Here is a 23,123-nt window from a genome sequence, read left to right on the forward strand (position 1 = left end):
TTCCGGTTGGAAAGACTAACTGGGCCCAGAAGGGCCAGAACGCGAGGTGAGGTCGGGCGGTCAGCCTGTGCTGGAAGCTGCTGGAAGCGGCGGCAGGTTCCTGCCTCACGGGGTGGGCGGGCTGGTACCACCTACCTGCTCAAGCTCGGGAAGCCCGCCCCGCGGGAGGTCAGGCCTGCCTGTCGCGGGGGCGGGGCCTCAGGAGCCTTGGGCCGGGGGAGCTAGTTGCCGGGAACGCAAGTCCCGGAGTCCAGAAGCCGAGGAGACAGTGAGTGTGCTGCCCTTCGCCTCCCCGTGCCCCCGTGCCCCTGAATCACTACCCCCCTATCACCCCCCGCCAGCGTGCCCCTTAACCACCCCTCTATCTTAGCGTGCCCCTTTCCCCTTGCAGGTGCTCAGCACCTTCACCTTTCAGCTTCCTTCCCTCCCCCCCGCCCCCCCCCCCCCCGTTTCTGTCAGTGGCCGCCCCTCGAGACGCTGAGATCCGGAAGGACGTGCAGGTGCCAGCAAGAAGGACCTGTAATGGCCAAGAAGGAGCCTCGGCTGAGTGGGAGCACTAGGCCTTTGGAAGCCCAGCCCGGCCTGCGCCCTTGCCCTCCCCTCCCCCCTCCAACCCCAGGATCAGGGAGGGGCGAGGGGAGGGTGCAGGGCAGAGTCTGAGCTTAGAGCTTTGCAGGGAGCAAGCCTAGCCAGGCCTGAATGTGTGGAGATGGGGTGGTGGGCATGGGAGCCGTTACCCTGCGCTCACCAGCTCCGGCTCTTCTCTCTCCCCACCCCCACCCGCCCTTGCCCCCTGGTCAGACCTACTATGGGCAGGTGCTGAAGAAATCAGCGGACCTCCAGACCAATGCCTGTGTCACGGCAGCCAGGCCGGTCCCCAAGCACATCCGGGAAGCCTTGAATAAAGTACATGAAGAAGTAGCCCTGAGGTAGAGTGCCCTGGGCTGCCCCCGCCCGCTAAAGACTTTAGACAGCAGCTTTTTCAAAAGAGAGTTGATACGGTCCCTAGGGAATTGATCCGTTTCCTCCAATCCATCCAGTTTGCCTTGTCTATCATAAAACTGGTAAAGTACAGCGCTGATCATCTTACCAGCTCTAAGAAATTCCAATGACACGCCCCCTTCACTCCCGCCCACTTTTACTCAGGATACATTTCTACACGTTGGACCTGACATTCAAGGCTGTCAGGTTTGGCCCTCCCTTCCTAACCAACCCCATCCCTCTGAGGCACGACACTACTGTAGCCAGACCTTTCCCTTCCTCCTGCCCCGCATGCCGTTGTTGATCTGGAATGCCTTCCTTCCCCTTTCTCCTTTCCGAATCCTGCCCTTCCAACACTTCACTGATGTCCTACCTACTTTGTGAAGCTTTCTCCAATCCTTGAGCCCTGTCTTCCCTAAACCACTAGAGCACTTACTGCCTGTGCCACTCCATTTGTCAATAAATCATGGGAGATGTTTTCTGTGCTCATGTTTTACCTCCCCAGTTAAATACCCCTAGGGGACAGAAATCTTGTGTTACATTTCTTCTCCGTGCCTAGCCCAGTTCTGGACCTGTAGTAAATGTTCAGCGAATGCCTAACTAAATGTTTTTATTCCACAGTTACTGTAAATGGCTTATTTGTCTTGCCATGTATCTGGTACATGCCTTGTCTTGTCTTGTACCTGGTACGGCGCCCGACAATATAATGGTAAACAAAGCAGAGAGAGTCCCAGTGTCCACGGAGCTTCCGGTTTAATGGGGGAAACTAAACACCTAAATAGAAATCCGGTGAATGATGAAGGAGGGACAGAAAGGAAGGACGGAGGTCAGAAGGACGTGGGGGGGATCTGTATGTAGTTTCTGTTTCCCAGGTATTATGGCTGTGGTCTGGTCATCCCCGAGCATCTGGAAAACTGCTGGATTTTGGACCTGGGCAGTGGAAGTGGCCGAGATTGCTATGCGCTTAGTCAGCTGGTTGGTGAGATGGGACATGTCACTGGAATAGACATGACAGAGAGTCAGGTGAGGCAGTGGTTTGGAGGACAAGGAGGAAAAACTTCTCACAGGCATTCTTTTAGAGATAAAGCTGTTTCCGTTGCGGCTCTTCAAGGATAATCTAAGAAGGCTGCTAAATGTGATGCTCATTTGTGCCAGTATGCCTCCTGCCCCGAAAGCTGAGAACTTTGACAATTAGGGGCTCTTCTGGGAGAACAGAGTCAGGGGTTTGACCTGATCCATGTATTTCCTGATGACCCAACAGAGTCCGATTTTTCCCTTCCTTCTACTATCTATCTTGAAAGATTTTGTTATTGAGTGAAGAGTTCGTTCAGTGCCTGGCTGGCTCAGTTGGTGAAGCATGTGACTCTTGATCTCAGGGTCATGAGTTCAAGCCCCATGTTGGGTGTGGAACCTACTGAATTAAAGAAAAATCCATGTATTGAGCAGGGAGTTTGTGCTCTCTTGAGTTATCCCAGGCTGTAATATATACTACATGCCCAGAGAAGTATTGAACATTTCCCCAAAATAGTCTCGGGTAAGTATATTCCATGAGTAGCAGGAAACTTATAATAAAAAAGTAGTATATTAAAAAAAATGATTATCAAATTCACATATGCTTTTTTGGGTTTTGTTTTATTAGGTAGAAGTGGCTAAAAAGTATATTGAATATCACATGGAAAAATATGGCTTCCAGACCCCCAACGTGACTTTTCATCGTGGCTACATAGAGAAGTTGGAGGAGACTGGAATCAAGAATGAGAGTTATGATATTGTTATGTGGGTCTCTACATAACTATAGCTTTTGTGACTATAGCTCATTTCCTACTGAACACAAATGTCGCCACCTTTTGCTGAACTTCTCTCATTTAAGGTGTTAAACTAAACGTAGCCTGACTTCACAAAGAGAGGGAGCTGCCCTCAGGCGCTTGTGGTCCACTGGCCTCAGAACACACTAGCCCAGGAGAGAACTGATTTTAAACTTAACCGTGAACCCAATGAGCCCAAAAGACCAGCAGGACCACTGAGTCTGCTCATACAATACACACTGACCCGTTACCTTTAGTATTATCGTCACACCAAGGTGTAGGGATCTGCATTTCCCCTTTTCCTTTGAGGTTTTGTCAAATCATGCCCACGTGACACGCCTGACCAAGCTGCTTTTGAGGAATTTCGCCTATTTCCACGTGGCATAAGGAACACATTGTGCAGCAGGCGTCTGGTCCCAGGTTTCGTGCTGTTGCAAGGTGACCACGAGGGCAGAAACAAATCAGTGCGCCTGCCTTCTTTTCCTGCACACTCAAGTTTGCTAACAATTTACTGTGCTTTTAAACACTGTCTATCTCCTTTAACCTGGGGGGCAAAGCTGAGTGTGGGGAAGAGAGGAGGGAGGCAGGAAGAATGAGGTAGCTTTGAGAAAACAATGAAAGACATCTTCAGGGACTGAAGGATTTGAAGAGCTCTGGGTAGTGTGCAAATTTGCCTGACAGTCCATCTGTTCTTTTTTAGATCAAATTGTGTCATTAACCTTGTGCCTGATAAGCAGCAAGTGCTACAGGAGGTTCACCGAGTGCTGAAGGTGAGGGAAGGCCGGGACAAGTGGGCTTTACGTGCCAGTAAGAGCAGTGGGGCCTGTCCTATTCTTGCTCCATTGAGCTGAGAGCTCAAACTCTTGTAATTTATTCCCTAAATCAAAAAGGGGGGGCGCCTGGGGTGGGTCAGTTGGTTAAGCGTCCGACTTCGGCTCAGGTCATGATCTCACGGTTCGTGAGTTCGAGCCCCGCATTGGGCTCTGTGCTGACAGCTCAGATCCTGGAGCCTGCTTCATATTCTGGGTCTCCCTCTGCCTCTGCCTCTCTCTTTCTCTTTCTCAAAAATAAATAAAATATTAAAAAAATTTTGCAAAAAGGGATGGCCAAAGGGGTGTGACAAGAATACCCTAAACATGGATTCTTTTTCCTCTCACATTGTAAATGGTCATAAATCTGAGAGTCGTGGTAGTCATTGAACATGTTAAAATATTTGCCTTATTGCTGTCTCTCCTCCTGTTCTCTGCTGTACGTGCTCCTGGAATGGCATCTGTAGAACCTGCAGGAACTTTGGGACTGACTACTAAAGGCTGCTATGAATATATTCTTCTAGCTTGTATAGTGTTTCTCACGGCTGCTTATTTTGTCTCTGTCAGGATTCTAGATCTTCAGGAAGTGAAAGAAGGTAGAACTTTTAAATTAACTGTTTTCTAAAAGGAGAACTTGCTGGAGCTCCATACCTTCCATATATATCATGAGACGTGTATCTTCATGATAGAAGATACGAGATTCTGAGATTTGGGGGTTCTAGGGCTGTTGGAGAGATCAAACAAGAATATCTATGTAAAAATAATTTAATAATGTCTTAATTGACATACCACCTTATAGACCAGCTTACTATCTTCACCAAGATGTACTTCTAAAAGGTGGAGACATTACTGTTCAATCTAGACTCTAAGCCCTTGAGATTAGCTAAATACAATCTTAAAATTCCTGATCACCATATGTCTGAGATTTTAAGGACAATATTTTAAAAATATAGTGTATTATTGGGGCACCTGGGTGGCTCAGTCAGCGGCCGACTTCAGCTCGGTCATGACCTCGCGGTCCATGAGTTCCAGCCCCGCGTCGGGCTCTGTGCTGACAGTTCAGAGCCTGAAGCCTGCTTCGGATTCTGTGTCTCCCTCTTTCTCTGTTCCTCCCCCACTCACGTGCTCCCTCTCTCTCTCTCAAAAATCAACAAACATTTAAAAACACGAAAGAAATTTAAAAAAATATAGTGTATTATTACATCACAAAAGTTATATAATTTTTAGAAGAATTTAGGAATACCATTTATTTCCACTAGTTATACACCTACTTGGGACTGCGTTTGGTTCAGACTGGCAAAAATTCTAAGTAACTTGAGTCTCTTTATTTAGGAGAGAAACACTCTTGGAAAGTCATTTTATTACCTGCTGGGTAGGGCGCTGGAAAAAAATCTTGGCATGCGGTTACTGCTTGTGACTAGGGAGGCAGCTGTGATTTGTTAGTTCTGTTGGTTTTTAAAATTGATTTTGTCTCCTCATTCCTTTCTTTGCTATCTGGGACTAATGTCATCTTTAACCTTGTTTGGACTAATACTGCTGTTTCAGCATGGAGGGGAGCTGTATTTCAGTGACGTCTATGCTAGCCTTGAATTGCCAGAAGGAATCAGGACACGCCGAGTTTTGTGGGGTAGGTGTTGCTTTGTTTTGTTTTACGGCAGATACTTGTTCAGGTACAGAGCTCCGGTCTGCTAATATCCAGGATGAGGCTTTGTGACATGGGAACACGTGGGATTAGGCTTATGTTTTCTTCCACTTCTGCCATTCCAGAGTGGTGTGACCTTGGACAATTTAATTAGTCTCTTGGAGTCATTGTTTTCCAAATTGTAAAATGTAGATAATAATATAATCTACCTTATTGGGCTGTTATGAAGATTAAATGAGATAGTGGATATGAAAAGGACTTTCAAAACTGTAGCATGGAAATGAGGGCAACCGTTCTGGAACCGAAGCCCCCTCAATCGCCTTCTGTCCGCATCGTTATTGTGTTTATTTCCTCACTGTCATTTTTACAGAGTCTCTGGAAGTTGAAGGAGATGAAGGCATGTGTGTGGTCAATCTGACTATGAAATCAAAAGTTCTTGCTTTTAGGAGAGTCTGGCTGGCTCAGTCGGTAGAGCCTTAGACTCTTGAGCTCCAGGGTTGTGAGTTCAAGCCCCACATCGGGCTCGCTGCTGTCAGCACAGAGCCCACTTTGGATCCTCTGTCCCCTTCTCTCTCTCTGCGCCTCCCCTCGACTCTCTCTCTCTCTCGAAACAGATAAACTTAAAAAAATAAATTACGTTAACTTTTTTCTTGTCATACAGTAATAAGTGAATCTTGTTAAAACTTTGGAAAACACAAAAAGAAAAAGGAAAAAAATACTACTTATCATGTAACTTAGTAATAACCTCTTTAACATTTTAGTATACATCCTTTTAGGATGTGTGTTTGTGTGTGTGTGTGTGTGTGTGTGTAATAAAATAAAATTGGGAACATGCTGTATATAGAATTTAGTATTATAATTTTATTTAGCATGTTTCCTAAGCCTAAGATTTTTAAAAATGCATTTTAAATGTTTGTATTATACAACTGTAGTATATAGCTGCACCGTACTTTATTTGACCATTTCTCTATGGGTAATCACTTGGATTGTTTCTGATTTGTTGATGTAATAAATTTAAAAATTAGTATGAATATTAGTAGTAGTTATTGTTCTAGTAGCAGATCATTATGATAATCTGGAGCTAAAAGGCAATTTTGTAAATTATCTCTTATATGTTTTTTCCTCACATAGATAGTGCTTTTCAGATTGTGACCTACTCAATCCCAAAATAGGATTGCAGCTGGGTGGAACTAGCCCATTAGTGACTGTCTTGAAGAATGGTTCCCAGAGGCCATTAGCTAGTATATTCGATTTTGATTGTGACTTTAAGATCTTGGGGGGACACTCAGGACCTTCTTCTATTTCTAGGCCCTATGTTTTAACAAGCACCATATCCTCATCAGTTTGACAGAAGAGTAATTTCCTGAACACCTAGTTGTTTGGGTTGGTATGTGATTTTTCTTTGTTTTTAGGTGAGTGCCTGGGTGGTGCTTTGTACTGGAAGGACCTTGCCATCCTTGCCCAGAAAATTGGTTTCTGCCGCCCACGTTTGGTCAGTGCCAACCTCATTACAGTTCGAAACGAGGAACTAGAAAGAGTGATCGGTAAGAAAGAGCGGGGGTGGGGGGGGAGGGGACGTTAAAACTGCTCCCTAAATGGTTCAGATGTGGTGATTAGGAAGTGTGTAGTGAGTGAGCCCCATTGAGATAGACTTTGGATCATCTGGAAACCTCCATCTTGTCTTCTGCTTAACAGCAACCTCCAAAGTTTGGTATAAAGCACTTCGAAGTTATTCAGTAAATAAAGTGAACTCGCCAGAAAGATAACTCATGGCATGCAAAGAAGAAAATCGCCTTGATAATATATATGCTCTTCATCTGCTAAGCAAACCAATAGCCATTTGGGTGCTGGAGCTGAATCATGGGTAAATTCTGTTTCAGGTGACTGTCGTTTTGTTTCTGCAACATTTCGCCTCTTCAAACTCCCTAAGACAGGACCAGCTGAAAGATGCCAAGTTATTTACAATGGAGGAATCACAGGACACGAAAAAGAACTAATATTTGATGCAAATTTCACATTTAAGGTAAATAAAATTTTCTGTACTTTGGGTATTCTTTCTACTCTTACCCTTGATCCAGGTACTTTTTCTTTCTTTTTTTTATTAAAAAAAATTTTTTTTAGTTTATTTATTTATTTTGAGAAAGACAGAGACAGTACATTGGGGGAAGGGCAGCTAGGGAGGGAGAGAGAGAATCCCAAGCAGGCTCTGCGCTGCCAGCACAGAGCCCAATGTGGGGCTCGAATCCAAGAAGCTGTGAGATCATGACCTCAGCCAAAGTCAAGAATTGGATGCTGAACCCAGGTGCCTTGGGAATCCAGGTACTTTTCTTAACTTTGCATTGCTTCTCAGTTTTCTGGTATTGGGTGTGTGTGTGTGTGTGTGTGTGTGTGTGTGTGTGTGTGTATGTGTGTGTGTGTGTGTGTGTATGCTTTCACTGAACCATTAAAAGTAAGTTGCAGAGGCGCCTGGATGGTTTGTCAGTTAAGCATCTAACTCATAATTTCAGCTCAGGTCATGGTCTCACTGTGGTGGGATCAAGCCCTGCATCGGGCTCCACGCTGACAGCCAGAACCTGCTTGGAATTCATTCTCTCTCTCTCTCTCTCTCTCCAAATAAATAAACTTTAAAAAACAAAGTAAGCTGCAGACATTGTGACATTTTACCCTAAAATATTTCAGCATGCATCTCCTAAGAATAAAATATTCTCCTATATAACCACAGTATTGCTATCACACCTAAGAAAAGTCTTTTCTTAAATGGGAAAGGGATGGGAAGGATGGGAAGCATCCTTCAGACATCAGATTAATGGAATTATAGAGAAACAATGGAAAAGGATGGACAATTATAGAGAGAAGGATGGAAAAGAATAGGAGTTGCACAATAGTGCAACAATATTTCAGTTGTTCACTTGTATCTTGAATCAAGGAACTGTTAGTATTTAATGACAACATGTTGATATTAATACCACTCTTTGGGGGTGCCTGGGTGGCTCAGTTGGTTGAGCGTCTGACTTCGGCTCAGGTCATGATCTCTCGGTCCGTGGGTTCGAGCCCCGCGTCGGGCTCTGTACTGACAGCTCGGAGCCTGGAGCCTGCTTCGGATTCTGTGTCTCCCTCTCTCTGACCCTCCCCCGTTCATGCTCTGTCTCTCCCTGTCTCAAAAATAAATAAAACATTAAAAAAAATTAAAAAAAAAACATTAAAAAAATACTACTCTTTGCAGAATAGGCTTTATTTCCTCAAAATGGAAAAGTATAGGCTTTGGAATCAGATACCTGGGTTCAAATTCTGGCTCTATTATTTATTACTTGGGTAAACTTGAATAAGTCCTTCTTTGAGATATAGTTGGCTCCACTGGAAGAGTGGTGGTAATAATACCTACTGTGTAGAATTTCTGTGAGAGTAAATAATATAGGTGTCCTGGCTGGCTTAGTCAGTAGAGTGTGCGATTCTTGATCTTGGGGTTGTAAGTTGATCCCCATGTTAGGTGTAGAGATTACTTAAAAAAAATAGAATCTTAAAACTCAGTAAAGACAAGATAGTTATTATTCGTTCCAAAGGTAGAAGGGTTTACTGTTTTCCACCTCTAGTTTTTTTTTTTTTTTTTTTTTTGGTCCAAAAAGATTTCTTAATTACCCCCTGGTACTTTCTCACCAATGCTTTCTCACCGATCCACTGTGCCTTAATGTACTGCCTGCTCCTTAGAGCCACAGAATCAAAGTGGGAAAGACCTTTGAACTCATCACTCTGATACAGTGCCTCTCAAAAAAAAAAAAAAAAAAAAAAAAAGAGTTTTAATAGCAGAATTATTTTTTTAAAGCTAAATCTTCTTTAAAACACCAATAGTAGGGGCGCCTGGGTGGCGCAGTCGGTTAAGCGTCCGACTTCAGCCAGGTCACGATCTCACGGTCCGGGAGTTCGAGCCCCGCGTCAGGCTCTGGGCTGATGGCTCAGAGCCTGGAGCCTGTTTCTGATTCTGTGTCTCCCTCTCTCTCTGCCCCTCCCCCGTTCATGCTCTGTCTCTCTCTGTCCCCAAAATAAATAAACGTTGAAAAAAAAAATTAAAAAAAATAAAAATAAAATAAAACACCAATAGTTAACCATGCGTCAGACATTGCTTTATATAACCCCAGTATATGAAGGGGTAAAAGCAGAGTTTATCTGAAGGGAAGGGTTAGGTAACCCAGAATCTCCTGGTTCCCAAGGCATGAGCCCTTTATACACCTCCCGGGCGCCCTCGGACGCACAGAAAAACACGTTAAGAACTATTTTTTAATTTAAAACTTTATTTTAATGATGAATAAGGTGAAGCTCAGATAAGAGTGGTTTTCTACATCTGTCTCTGGAGAGACTGGCAACTGGAGCAATGAGTGTCTTTTTTTTTTTTTTTTTTTTTGCTTTGCCACCAAACAAAAACTGATTATGACACTGGTCAGTTCCATTTTGAAATAAGCAGGAAACTCGCAGCAGGGTCTGAACATAAGAGAAAATCATATTATAAGGTATAGTATTTCATCCTAAAAGGCCACTCCTTAGTAAAACGTTTGCGTATTTTTTCTTTTATTGAGATTAAAGTGGCATATCTTAATATGCGTTTTTTGGGGCGCCTGGGTGGCTCAGTCGGTTGAGCGTATGACTTCGGCTCAGGTCACGATCTCACAGTCTGTGAGTCCGAGCACCGCGTCGGGCTCTGTGCTGACCGCTCAGAGCCTGGAGCCTGTTTCAGGTTCTTTGTCTCTCTCTCTCTTGGACCCTCCCCCGTTCATGCTCTGTCTCTCTCTGTCTCAAAAATAAATAAACGTTAAAAAAAAATGTGTTTTTTTTTCTGCTACCCTTCAGGAGGGTGAAATTGTTGAAGTGGATGAAGAAACAGCAGCTATCCTGAAGAATTCACGATTTGCCCAAGATTTTCTGATCAGACCAATTGGAGAGAAGCTGTCAACATGTAGAGGGTGTTCTGCATTAGAATCAAAGGTTTGTTTGACTTGAGATCCCTACCCTCAAACGGAACAATTAAAAAAAACATTATGCTTGCCACAGGCTACTGAAACAAGAAACAAATCATTATTCTTTTAGTTGGCCACTATAATGTTTATTTATTTTTGAGAGAGAGAGAGAGAGAGAGAGAGAGAGAGAGAGAGAGAGAGAGACAAAGCACGAGTGGGGGAGGGTCAGAGAGAGAGAGAGGGAGACACAGAATCCCAAGCAGGCTTCAGGCTCTGAGCTGTCAGCACAGAGCCTGATGCGGGGCTTGAACCCACGAACGGTGAGATCATGACCTGAGCCAAAGTCGGATGCTTAACCGACTAGCCACGCAGGTGCCCCTTAGTTGGTCACTATAAATCATTTCTAGCATATTTGTATCTACAAAATGATTTGAATTAATTTCATAACTTTATTTTTCCAATCCAGACAGTAAGTCAGAGACTCTTAACCCGGTGCCCCATGAATGGACTTGAGGGCATCCATGAACCCCTTAAAATTATAGGCATGTATGTGTATTTTTCTCAAGAAAGGGTCTATTACTTTATCATCAGATTCTCAAAGGAGTCCAGATACAAAAAAAGATTAAGAGCTACCTTGGAAAATATTATTCAAATATTCAAATATTTGTAAGTCTTCATGAGATCGTCAAAATGCCCTACAGAAAGACTGTACCCGTCTACATGCCTACCTCCAATGCATGAGAATACCTTTTCCCTGCCCTCTTACTAATGTTAGGTATTATTTTTTTTTAATCTTTGCTTGTCTGATGGGCAAAAAATAATTTGTTGTTTTATTTTGCATATATTGAACCTTCTGGTATATTTACTGGCCAGTTATGTTTCATCCGTTGTGAACTTCCTCTGTAATTCCTTGAACCATCTGCTATTAGAGTGGTATTTGCCTTTTCTTACTGTTCTGTAACAGACCATCTATTATATGCTGGAAATACTTTTTCTCAGCATGCCATTTATCTTTTTATGTGCTTATTTTTCCTGAACAGACATTTTCAATTTTTTTAAAGTTTTATTTATTTTGAGAATAGAGCATGAGCAGGGAAAGAGCAGGGAGAGAGGGAGAGAGAGACAATCCCAAGCAGGGTTCACGCTGTCAGTACAGAGCCCGATGTGAGGCTCAAACTCATGAATGGTGAGATCATGACCTGAGCCTAAGTCAGACGCTGAGCCAACTGAGCCACCCAGGCACCTGGCATTTTCAGTTTTTATGTATTCATTTCCCTTATGATTTCTGTCTCTTATGTTATGCTTACAAAGACCTCCATGTGAATATTATAAATTTACCTATATTGTCTTTTATTTTTTTTAAAGTTTATTTATTTTGAGAGAGACAGAGACAGCGTGAATGGAGAAGGGGCAAAGAGAGAGGGACAGAGACAGAATCCCAAGCAGTCTCCTCACTGCCAGTGCAGAGCCTGATGCGGGGCTTAAACTCATCAAACTGCAAAATCATGATCCGAGCCAAAACCGAGTTGGACGCTCAACCGACTGAGCCACCCAGACACCCCATTCTTTTCTTCTTTTCATTTTCTAAAAAAAAATTTTTTTTTTCAACATTTATTTATTTTTGGGACAGAGAGAGACAGAGCATGAACGGGGGAGGGGCAGAGAGAGAGGGAGACACAGAATCGGAAACAGGCTCCAGGCTCTGAGCCATCAGCCCAGAGCCTGACGCGGGGCTCGAACTCACGGACCGCGAGATCGTGACCTGGCTGAAGTCGGACGCTTAACCGACTGCGCCACTCAGGCGCCCCTCTTCTTTTCATTTTCATTTTAGTGTTTAATTTTTAAAAATTTTATGTTTTCAAGATTTTCTTTTTCAGTCATCTCCACACTTAATGTGGGGCTCGAACTTACAACCTCAAGATCAAGAGTCTCGTGCTCTACCAACTAAGACAGCCGGGGACCCCACCTATATTTTCTTTTAGTACTGGAGAAATTTTGAGGCAAAATTCATATAACATAAAATTCACTATTTTGACCACTCTAATGGGTACAAGTTAGTAACTTTTAGTACACTTACAAGGTTGTGCAGCCATGACAACTATCTAGTTCCGGGAAACTTTCATCACCCCAGAAAGAAATCCTATACCCATTCAGCAGTCATTCTGCAGTCTCCCCTCTTCCCAGCCTTCTGCAATAACTAGTCTGCTCTCTCTCTCTGGATTTGCCTATTGTAGACATCTTCTATTCATGGGATCATACTGTATGTGGCCTTTTGTGTCTAGATTCTTTAACATAACATAATTTTAAGGTTTCCTTCTTGCAGGGTTTGTCCATGTATCAGTACTTCATTCCTTTTTGTGTCTGGATCATGTTTCGTTGCATTGATATAACATATTTTATGTATCTATTCAGTTGATAGATGACTAGGTTGTCTCTGCTTTTGGCTATTATGAGTAGCGTTGCTGTGAACACGAATGGACATGTGCTTTGTGTACTTGTTGAAGTATTTGTTTTTAATTCTTTTGGGTCTATACCTAGTAGTGGGATTGTTGGGTTGTATGGTAGTTCCGCATTTAAAGTTTTCAAGCCCCATGAAACTGTTTTCCACAGTGGCTACATCATTTTAAATTCCTACCAGCAACGTACAGGATCCCAGTTTCTCTACATCTTTGCCAGCACTTTGTTATTTTCTGTTTAGTTGTTTTTTTTGTTTTTTTTTTTTTGTTTGTTTTTTTGTTTTTTAAGTAGGCTGCACACTCAGTGTGGAGTCCAATGTGGGGCTTGAACTCTACAACCTTACGATCAAGACTCCAGCTGAGATAAAGAGAGAGACGCCTAAATGACGGAGCCACCCAGGCACCCTTGTTTAGTTTTGGTTGTAGTTGTCCTAGTCAATGTGAAATGGTAGTTCATTGCGGTTTGGATTTTCATTTCCCTAAGGACTAGTGGGGCTAAGCATCCTCTCATGTGTTTGTTGACTATTTGTGCATTTTCTCGGGGGACATGTCTATTCAAATCCTTTTCCCATTTTTATTTTTTATTATTAAAAAATTTTTTTTAAATTTAACTCCAAGTTAGTTAACATATAGTGTAATAATTATCTCAGGAGTCGAATTTAGTGATTCATCACTTACCTGTAACACCCAGTGCTTATGCCAACAAGTGCCCTCTTTAATGCCCATCACCCATTTAGTCCATCCCCCCTCCAACACCCTGCCAGCAACCCTCAGTTTGTTCTCTGTATTTAAGAGTCTCTCATAGTTTGCCTCCCTCTCAGTTTTTATCTTATTTTTACCTCCCTTCCCTTATGTTCATCTGTTTTGTTTCTTAAATTCCACGTATGAGTGAAATGATATATTTGTCCTTCTCTGACTTATTTCACTCAGCATAATACACTCTAGTTCCATCCACATTGTTGCAAATCCTTTGCCCATTTTTAAATTGGGTTGTCTTTTTATTGTAGAGTTGTAGGAGTTCTTTATCTCTTCTGGATACTAGACTCTTATCAGATATACTTTTGCAAAACTTTCTCACATTCTGTGTGTGTCCTTTCACTCTCTTGATAGTGTCCTTTGATGCACAAAAGTTTTTAATTTTGGTGAAGTCCAACTTTTCTTTTTTTCTTTTTTGATTGCTTGTGCTTTGGGTGTGAGTGCTAAGAAGAATCCACTGCTTAATCCAAAGTCATGAAGATTCTTCTAGTACTTTCATGGCTTTGCTTCTCACATTAAAAATTTTAAACCACTGGAGATTATTTCAGCCTAAATATTGAGGTACAGTGTGGCTATTTTCCCAAATATTAACTAGTTCAAAATTTCCTATCCATTTGTTAAATCAATTCTCCTCTGTTTTGAAAAGCTAATTTTTATCATATCTCAATTTCTTGAATGTATATTTGAGCCAATATACCACTATTTTCTAAAATGACATTTTCTAAAATACTTTAGATTCATTTTTGGAATTATTCTAGTATCTGAAATATTGGTATAGTATTTTCTTTTTTTTTAATGTTTTTATTTATTTTTGAGAGAGAGAAAGTGACAGAGCAAGTGGGGGTGGGACAAAGAGAGAGGGGGACAGAGGATCTGAAGCAGGCTCTGAGTTGCCAGCACAGAGCTCAAACTCAAGAGTGGTGAGATCATGACCTGAGCCAAAGTCGGACGCTCAACCGACTAAGCCAACCAGGCACCCCTGATACAGCATTTTCTCAAGCATTTTATCAGTATTTATCTCATGTCATTTCTACAACTACCCTATGAAGAAGACACATAGGTAGTTATGATAGACAATAGCATCCCTTTTTGCCTTTCTCTTTTATATATTTAATCCTTTCCCCCATTCATGCTATCACAATTATTTTTTATATCAATTATTAATTTATAATATTGTATTGTTTAGAACAGGCTTTGTGATGGATTCCAAGTCTGTCTTTTTTTTAAATTTTTTAACGTTTTTTTAATTTATTTTTGAGACAGAGAGAGACAGAGCATGAATGGAGGAGGGGCAGAGAGAGAGGGAGACACAGAATCGGAAGCAGGCTCCAGGCTCTGAGCCATCAGCCCAGAGCCCGACACGGGGCTTGAACTCACGGACCGCGAGATCGTGACCTGAGCTGAAGTCGGACGCCCAACCGACTGAGCCACCCAGGCGCCCCTCTTTTTTTTTTTTTTTTTTTATTGTTTATTTATTTTTGAGAGAGAGAGAGCCAGAATGTGAACCGGCGAGGGGCAGAGAGAGAGGGAGACACAGAATCCAAAGCAAGCTCCAGGCTCCGAGCTGTCAGCACAGAGCCCAACGCGGGGCTTGAACCCACAGACTGCGAGCCAAAGTTGGACGCTTAACCAACTGAACCATCCCAAGCCCCCTCAAGTCTCTTTCGGCTGATAGAACTTCTAACATTCACCAGAGTATTATCAGTGATGCATCTCAAGGCACTGCATGTTGGAATCCCAAAGAAATAAGATACTGATATTTATGCAAGGATAGAGGCAGAGCGTGGGGTGTAAGGACACAGGCCTTGGAGTCAGATAGATTAGGTTCAGACCTTGGCTCTGCCATGCATGTGTGATCTTGGGCATGTTACCAAACTTCCCTACACCTTCAGTTTCGTGTGTAATAGGAAGGCAATAATCACTTCTTTCCCTCAGGATGTGAGGCTCAATTGGAATGATATATGTAAAATGTTAGCCTGATGCCTGGCACATAATACAGACTCAAGAAATAGTTACAGATTTGTGCTAATTAAGATTCTTGGTCACTTCGAACTGTGTTCTAGGATTTATCATTCTCCCACAGACCCTTTCTCCCCTGGCCCAGAAATTTTTGAATCTTTTGCCATGAAATTTTACTTTCTCTTGCTTGTATTTTGTACTAATTTTGGATACATTGAGCATACATTGATGCACGAGTAACTCATGTCATTTTCTCCTCTTTTTGTTACACTGTAAGCAGTCTTTTAAAAATTTTTTTATTAAAAAATTTTTTTTCAATGTTTTATTTTATTTTATGAGAGACAGAGAACGAGTGGGGGAGGGGCAGAAGGAGAGGGAGACACAGAATCCGAAGCAGGTTCCAGGCCCTAAGCTATCAGCACAGAGCCCAGGTGGGGATCGAACCCATGAACATGAGATCGTGACCTGGGCTGAAGGCGGACGCTCAACCGACGGAGCCACCCAGGCGCCCCACGTTATAAGCAGTCTTTAAGAGCAAAGCTTATTTAGAGATCACTCTCCAAGATGGTAAGTTTGTAGTTGGGAAAGTTTAACTGAACCCAAGAGGCAGGAACCTGTGAGCCAAAAACCCTAATCTGTTCTCGTTTGGCCACAATTCGCAGCATGAATCAAGCCCCAGCTAAGTATAGAAGCCACCTCTAGAGCTGGAGAGTGATTTATAGTGTTTGCTTTATTGAATTCTTGAGTACTCTGCTATTGTTACTCTTCTGTTTTTCTAAGAAGATGCCTTTTTGGAAAGTAGAGAAATTTGACTTTGGACTTTTCAGTCCACGTAACCTTTCACAAATGTGTTATTGGTATCTTGAAACGCTTGGGAGCTCACCAATAACAAAACCTTGCTGGTGAGAATCAATATGTATTTTGAAATGTTTTCATCATTCTAATTCTCCTGGAACTTGGCTTCCTGAGTTCTAGCTGTAAAAGCTGTCAGAAGATTACAGTTACAAGTAAAGGGAGCGTTTCCTCCAACCACAGCATTTCCAGTGGACTCGGGCTGTAAAAAAACGAAAACCAAAAAGCAAACATGTAGTTAAGCAGGATGGTTTCCACAGAGACCCCTTTCTTCCAGCCTGGCTCTCCTTGACCCTCCTCCTCGTGTGCACACAGGGCGGACAGGAGGCCTCCTGACCTCGGATACCAACCGGAAGGTGCCACGTACTTAAACTGGTTTATCCCAGCTGTCTCCTCTCTCATCTGCCTTATTTCTTTCAGCCTGCTGATGCGCCAAAGTCTTTAGATCACTGCCAAGGTTTTGAAATGGCAATAATTGACAGTGAGGGAAGATTTAAAGAATGAAACAGCTGTGCGTCCTAGAAATATAACCTTGTGCTCTTGGAGGAGGACGTTCATATCTTTTTTATGGAAGACCTTTCTGATAAAACCGGGAGCACAGCACAGGCAGGCCGTGCGTGGGCTGCTGGGACATGCCTCTTCCCACCAGCTGCCGCCGTAGGGTAATGGAAGGCACAGCTCCCTACCGAGGATTCTCAGTGATGACTGTTTCTGAGAGCCATTCTTCTTTTTCCTTCGTCCTCTTCCTCCTCTTCTCTTTCCTCCTGCCCTTCCTCCCCCTCCCCCTCCCCCTTCTCTTCTCCTCCTCCTTCTCTTCCTTCTTTTTCTTCTTCTTCTTCTCCTTCTTCATTTTTAATCCCGGCAAGGAAAGTGTGTTTTGCTATGAACAGAATTACATTCGGCACACACACCGCAGTGTCTCAAATGATGCACGTAGGGTCTGTGCTCTGGACTGTCTCGTGGCAGTTAATGGCAGCGGTGGTAACAGCGCGGACAATGTAGGAATAACACAGAGGAGCTAGTCTTTATTGAACAGGTAACGTGTTCAGGGCACCGTGTCATTTTGTCCTCACAACAACCCTTGGGATCCCCATTTCACAGACAAAGAAACAGACTCAGACAGATTAATGTACTAATCCAAGGTCTCATAGCTAGAAAGCGGTGAAGTTGAACCCACGCCCGATTCTAGAGCTGACGTTCTTACCCAGTATGCTGTCCTACCTCTCTCTATTTAGACTTTTCACAGAATCACAGGATGCTGGTTCTGGAAAGGACTGCTTATCAAGGTGTCTCACCTTTTATTTCCTTTGAGTCTTGAGATCGTTTAGGGCTAGGAGCATGCATTAGGAAGTGATATGGATATCACTGTCTCTTATTAGTAGACAGGCTATGGGGTGGGAAGAAGAAGAGTGGAAACTCATTTCCCTAGGGGGAAAAGGAGGAGAGGTAACTCTTCTGACCAAGAATTCCAGTGCAGCGAGTGGACGTGAGGGACATAGCTTGCCCTCTCCCAGGGTTGGGGATCCCCTGCTGGATGCTGGCTTCCCTGGTAGGGAGCCCAGATCCAGGCAGGCCTCTTCATTCTAGAAAGGTGGAAACTGAGGGCCAGGGAGGCCGAGGCCCTTAGCAAGTTACTTCAGTAAAGGGAGTGGCCCATAAGTCTGTCCTTCATGGATGTAGGGTCTGTGCCTCTCTTGTCCTGTCTCCTATTCACAGTGACCACCGAACAATAGTAAGAGTGTACATTTATGTTTCATGAATGCATTCTTGTTATTTGAGGTGGCTTGTTCATGCTCTGGATTTCCTACCTTTGTGCCTGGTTTTTCTCTGGCCACACTGGTGCTGCTGTTGGAGGCATCTCATTTGGAGGTAAACAGAGCAGAAATAAAGACTTCCATCTTGTCTCCTGAAAATTCCACTCACTCTGCCCTGAGATCTTGCTGGCCGTTGTCGGGCAATCTCAACATCTGAACATCAACAATTGCTAACGGTGACCCTGGCAGCTAGGACTTGCCTTCTTGTCTCGCACACGTTCCTGGAAATTACAGTGAGGGAAGGGAAGAAGTTTCAGCATTTCAGGATTCAGTTCCAGAAGGGTGAAAGGCACATACAAATGGGACTCCCATAAAACAAAATTAAGCAAGTGCGACTTTCCTGGTCCCATAGGGACCACCTTTAAGAAGCTTGAGATGAAGGTTACCCTGAAAGGAGTAATAACTTGATCAGAAGCTTCAGGCCGAGACGGCCACCTTTATAGCTGAATGACTGTTGCTACCCCAAGGATCCCATGGAAGCATAAAATTTTATCTATCTTCTAGCTAAATCAACCTAAGTCAAACTGAAATATTAGTGTTTGGGTACCTCAAAACACCTTTAACTTGTCCTTTCGTTTTGGTTTGCCTTTTGACAGGATATAATCACAGATCCATTCAAACTTGCAGAAGAGTCTGACTGTACGAAGTCCAGATGTCCGCCTGATGTTGCTGGAAGTTGCTGTGGCACAAGTTACAGCTGACCAGAAGACGAGGGCAGGAGGCTAAGGAATGAGTTACATATGTCTTTTAATCTCCTCTTTTCCACAGCACAGACCACAAGAAAGAATAAATGGCAAAAAGCCACTATATTCTAGATCACTGGTAAAAAATAACGGATTATTTTTAGAAGGTATTAATTGAAGGTTCGTAGCAAATGGCCTACAGGCTGGTTAAAGAGTTTTTCTCTATCTTAGCTAATTCAAAGTTCTGGTGCCACTTAGTGGTCAGATATGGAACTGAGAAGCAGCCTGTAGTCCTGGCCAATGAGCAAGAAAGGCTTCAGAAATAACAGTTGGCAGAGGGTCTCAGGAAGAACATCTTCCTTCTGACCTGCATAGCACCTTTTGGACTTTTACCATGTTTGCTCATAAAACAAAGCTCCTACTGACATCATGCTAATCACGCCAAAAAATTTGCCAAGTCAAATTTGGTAGGAGTGCTCTTGAGATAATTGGTGTTTTAAATCAAACACTTTTTTTTTTTTTTTTTTTTTTGCGCAATGGAATGAAGAAAATAAATGAATAATAAATCTCTTTGACCTCAGTTCATCCTTAAGAATACAAGATAGTGGTGACTATTGGTAATAAATCCTAACCAGATCAGGGAAAGAGTGATAATTAAACAAAAAAAAGTTTATTTTTGAGAGAGAGAGAGAGCACAAGCAGGGGAGGGACAAAGAGAGAGAGGGAGACACAGAATCTGAAGCAGGCTTCAGGCTCTGAGCTGTCAGCACGGAGCCCGACTCAGGGCTCGAACCCACAAACCATGAGTTCGTGAGCTGAGCTGAAATCAGACACTCAACTGACTGAGCCACCCAGTCGCCCCAAGAGTGATAGTTTTTATTTATTTATTTAAAAAAAAATTTTTTAACGTTTATTTATTTTTGAGACAGAGAGAGACACAGCACGAACGGGGGAGGGGCAGAGAGAGAGGGAAACACAGAATCGGAAGCAGGCTGCAGGCTCTGAGCCATCAGCCCAGAGCCCGACGCAGGGCTCGAACTTGCAGACCGCGAGATCGTGACGTGAGCTGAAGTCGGAGGCTTAACCGACTGAGCCCCCCAGGCGCCCCAAGAGTGATAATTTTCAAAAAGGGAGGTAGGAGATGTAAAAATGGTTGCTTTTTTCCCCTTTATAACTGTGCCCTGGTTAAATTTTTAGGAAAGTATAAGATTTAGATCTAGTTTCCATAGTTAAAGAATGAGATTGAGGAGTATTTGAGGATGATTTTATCATTAGAAATGAAGAACATTATTTATTTGAAGTCCAGTTGCACTTGAAGACTTTGTCAGGGGACACAGAAAGGTGCAAGTCATATATAAGCCATGGTCCTTGTCATCAGGAACTGATCAGTTTTTTAATAACAGCCTTCAAGCAATGAAGAATTTTAATGAGAAAATTTCAACCAGTTTCTCTGACCTCAGTGCAAAAAAACCCCAAGGAGGTAGGGGGAGCTGGCATGATCCAAGAGGTTTTCTATTAAGGGTATGAGAATATTTAGGCCTCGTAAAACATTGGAATGGATTCTAGCATCCAGACCCCTCTTTCAATAGAGCTGTTAAAAATGGAGAAATTCTCAGATTTCTGAATGGGTTCGGCTGTAGGTCCTGAGATACTACTACAGACTAAGGAGAGGACTGGATGGTATCTTTTAAGCTCTATTCCTCTAGACCTTGATTCTAAACAGTGCTTTCGTGGTTCTAGAGTTCAGCATTTACCCGGTCACCATACCACCTGCTTTAGCGACCGCATTAGTGAGAATGGTATAGCTAGGATTAAGCATACTTCACCATCCATGAGCACGAGATGGTCCTACTAGAGGGGAAAAGGATGAAAAGAAAGGGTTTTCTGGTTATTTGGTTTATTAGGCTTCTCCAAATTTAGAGGGAGGAGGTTTTAGTCTATCATTTGTCATTCTGAATTCTCAGTTCTCTCAAAAGATGTTGAGGGAATGACTTTGAACTGGAATGTGGACATTCGCATTGTGTTTTCCTAAGAATAACATATTTTATACGTTACTCTCTAACAAAAATATACATCGTAAGAATTGTATTTGTCCTAGAGTCTAGAAAAAATATTTATTAGATAATGTCAAATTAAACACGTTTTGTTCGGAAAAATGCCAGACACGGTTGTTTAAATATTCAAGATAGGTGAAATAGACAACTAGGAATGTATGGCCCTCGTCATAGAGGATACATCTCATTTAAGAGTGAGAGGCAGTGTGGAATAATGATTAGGAGCAAAAGCCTGACGCTGAGGTGCCTGGGTGGCTCCGTTGGTTGAGCATTTGACTCTTGATCTCGGCTCAGGTCATGATCCCAGGGTTGTGGGATCAAGCCCCACGGCAGGCTCCATGTCAGTATGAAGCCTGCTTAAGTTTCTCTCTCTCTTTCTTTCCTCTCTTTTTCCCTTTACCCCCTTCCCTGCTCATACATACTCTTTCTCTCTCTCTAAAAAATAAAAAATAAATAAATAAAGAAGCCCTAAAAAAAAAAAAAAGGCTGGATGCCAAACTTGATAGTTTTTTTCCTTTCAACTCTGCCACTTGGCATTTTGGCCTTGAGAAAGTTATTTAACATCTCTGTGCCTTTGTTTCCTCATCTGCCTGAAGTTTTTTTAAAGATCGGGTGGCACGTAGTTTAGATTATTATTAGTTTGTTTATTTATTTTATTTATTTTAAGTAGGCTCCATGCCCAACGTGGGGCTTGAACTCATGACCCCAAGATCAAGAGTTGCATGCTCTGGGACACCTGGGTGGCTTAGTCGGAGGAGTGTTCAACTCTTGATCTCGGGATGGTGAGTTCGAGCCCCACGCTGGGTGTAGACATTACTTAAATTAAAAAAAAAAAAAAGAGTCACATGCTCTACTGACTGAGCCAGCCAGGCACCCCTAAATTATTACTGGTTTAGAGCTAGCAGCATGTGAAGTCAGGACCAGCAGAAGACCAGCCCTTCTTTTACTGCCAGAGGATGGTTTAGGAAGCTGTCTGTGGCTCTTTTGACAGCAGGCAACTTTCCCCCCAACATTGTATTATGACTGTTTTCAAATATAACAAAATGTTTAAATAATTGTAGTGACTACCTACCACCTAGGTAGTAATCACCTAGGTTACTTGTTAACCTTTGGCAATCATTTCATACATTTTAACATTATGCTTACTAACAGCAAGGCCACCGAAACAGGTGCCTAATTCTTCTGTAGCTACAAACACTTGTCAAAAGGTATTGGACTGGGGCACCTGGGTGGATCAGTCAGTTAAGCATCCAACTCTTAGTTTCAGCTTAGGTCATGATCTCACAGTTCGTGAGTCTGAGCCCCACATGGGGATTTTCACTGAGGGTGCGGGGCCTGCTTGGGATTCTCTCTCCCTGCTGTGTGTGCGTGTGCGCACACACTCTCTCTCAATATAAATAAGTAAAAACTTAAAATAAAAAGATATGGGACTAATGGGACACCTGGCTGGCTTAGTTGGTAGAGCATGCAACTCTTGATCTTGGGGTTGTGAGTTCAAGCCCCATGTTGGGTACAGAGCTTACATTAAAAAAAAAAAAAATAGTGGACTTCAAGGGTTTAAGGAGCAGATTTTCTCTTAATTGATTATTGTATCAAATACAGTATTTTCAGTCCTTCATCATCACAGGGAGAGGATTCATATTTAAGCCTCCAGAGGCTTTTCAGCTTACCTACTGGAGGAAACCCAGCAGTTTAAACAGGATCCCCGCCCCACCCACTCCCTCCAGCCATACACTGCTGAAAAGGGCATGTCTCTGTGCCAAGACAGCAAGCAGAGCCTGCTTCTCTTACTGATTCCCAGCCTTTCCTTTGATGACACCTAGGAAGCAGCAAAGGAGTGCCTAATTTTTCCTTATTAGATTGGGAGGTCTGCTAAATGAGTCTGGAGAGGAATGTGAACCTATCCATCCAGTCTTTCATTTATTCAATATTATTAAGTACCTACTGTGTACCAAGCACTGTCCTAAGCACAGATGGCTAACAATCCAATGTGATGAACTCAATGAGCCAGCCGGACAAAACCAGCTAAGCATATTTTCTAAACTTCGCTGCCACCTGTCCTAACTTGTGTGATTTGCCAAGTTTCTTCAACTGCACACACACAGCACGGTTTGGGTCTAAACAAGGGTTCTTTTGAAGACCCTGCCCAAAGAGTCAGTGGAGGAAGATCTCACTAGATAACAAAAACAAACTCTTTTGCAAATATGGAGCTGGAATTACACAGCCCTACTCATAACCTATGGCTTGAGCTTTACTGCCTCATTCCAGTCTCTCTTCAACTGCTGACCCTGTCATTCCTGCAAGCACAGCTCCCTGAGGTTAATGGGAGTGTTATGTGAATGTAAGTTCTGTACTTAATCTTCTCC

General features: G+C 42.9%; 1 protein-coding gene across 2 annotated transcripts; it reads left to right on the forward strand.

Annotated features, from left to right (window-relative positions):
• Positions 1-62: 62 nt before the first annotated feature.
• On the forward strand, positions 63-18,836 carry AS3MT (arsenite methyltransferase). Of its 2 annotated transcripts, XM_086680753.1 has the most exons (11): positions 69-268; positions 460-500; positions 802-929; positions 1,854-2,004; positions 2,621-2,757; positions 3,487-3,556; positions 5,141-5,222; positions 6,650-6,781; positions 7,118-7,260; positions 10,077-10,211; positions 18,617-18,836. In XM_086680753.1, coding segments are annotated over exons 1-11 (1,125 nt in total). In that variant the 5' UTR covers positions 69-267; the 3' UTR covers positions 18,722-18,836. The 2 variants fall into 2 exon arrangements, with proteins under 2 accessions (XP_025773556.2, XP_086536879.1); XM_025917771.2 differs by having other exon boundaries at positions 63-268; positions 460-929.
• The last annotated feature ends 4,287 nt before the right edge of the window (positions 18,837-23,123 follow it).

This window comes from Puma concolor, chromosome D2 (genome assembly GCF_028749965.1).
Source record: "Puma concolor isolate L17-30 chromosome D2, mPumCon1.1.hap2, whole genome shotgun sequence".
Taxonomy (NCBI): domain Eukaryota; kingdom Metazoa; phylum Chordata; class Mammalia; order Carnivora; family Felidae; genus Puma; species Puma concolor.

Excerpts from the sequence above, each read along its gene's own strand:
- AS3MT (XM_025917771.2), top strand. The coding sequence starts at position 700 with ATGTGTGGAGATGGGGTGGTGGGCATGGGAGCCGTTACCCTGCGCTCA. Across the intron at positions 5,223-6,649 it reads GACACGCCGAGTTTTGTGGG|GTGAGTGCCTGGGTGGTGCT; the intron begins GTAGGTGTTGCT and ends CTTTGTTTTTAG. Across the intron at positions 10,212-18,616 it reads GTTCTGCATTAGAATCAAAG|GATATAATCACAGATCCATT; the intron begins GTTTGTTTGACT and ends GCCTTTTGACAG.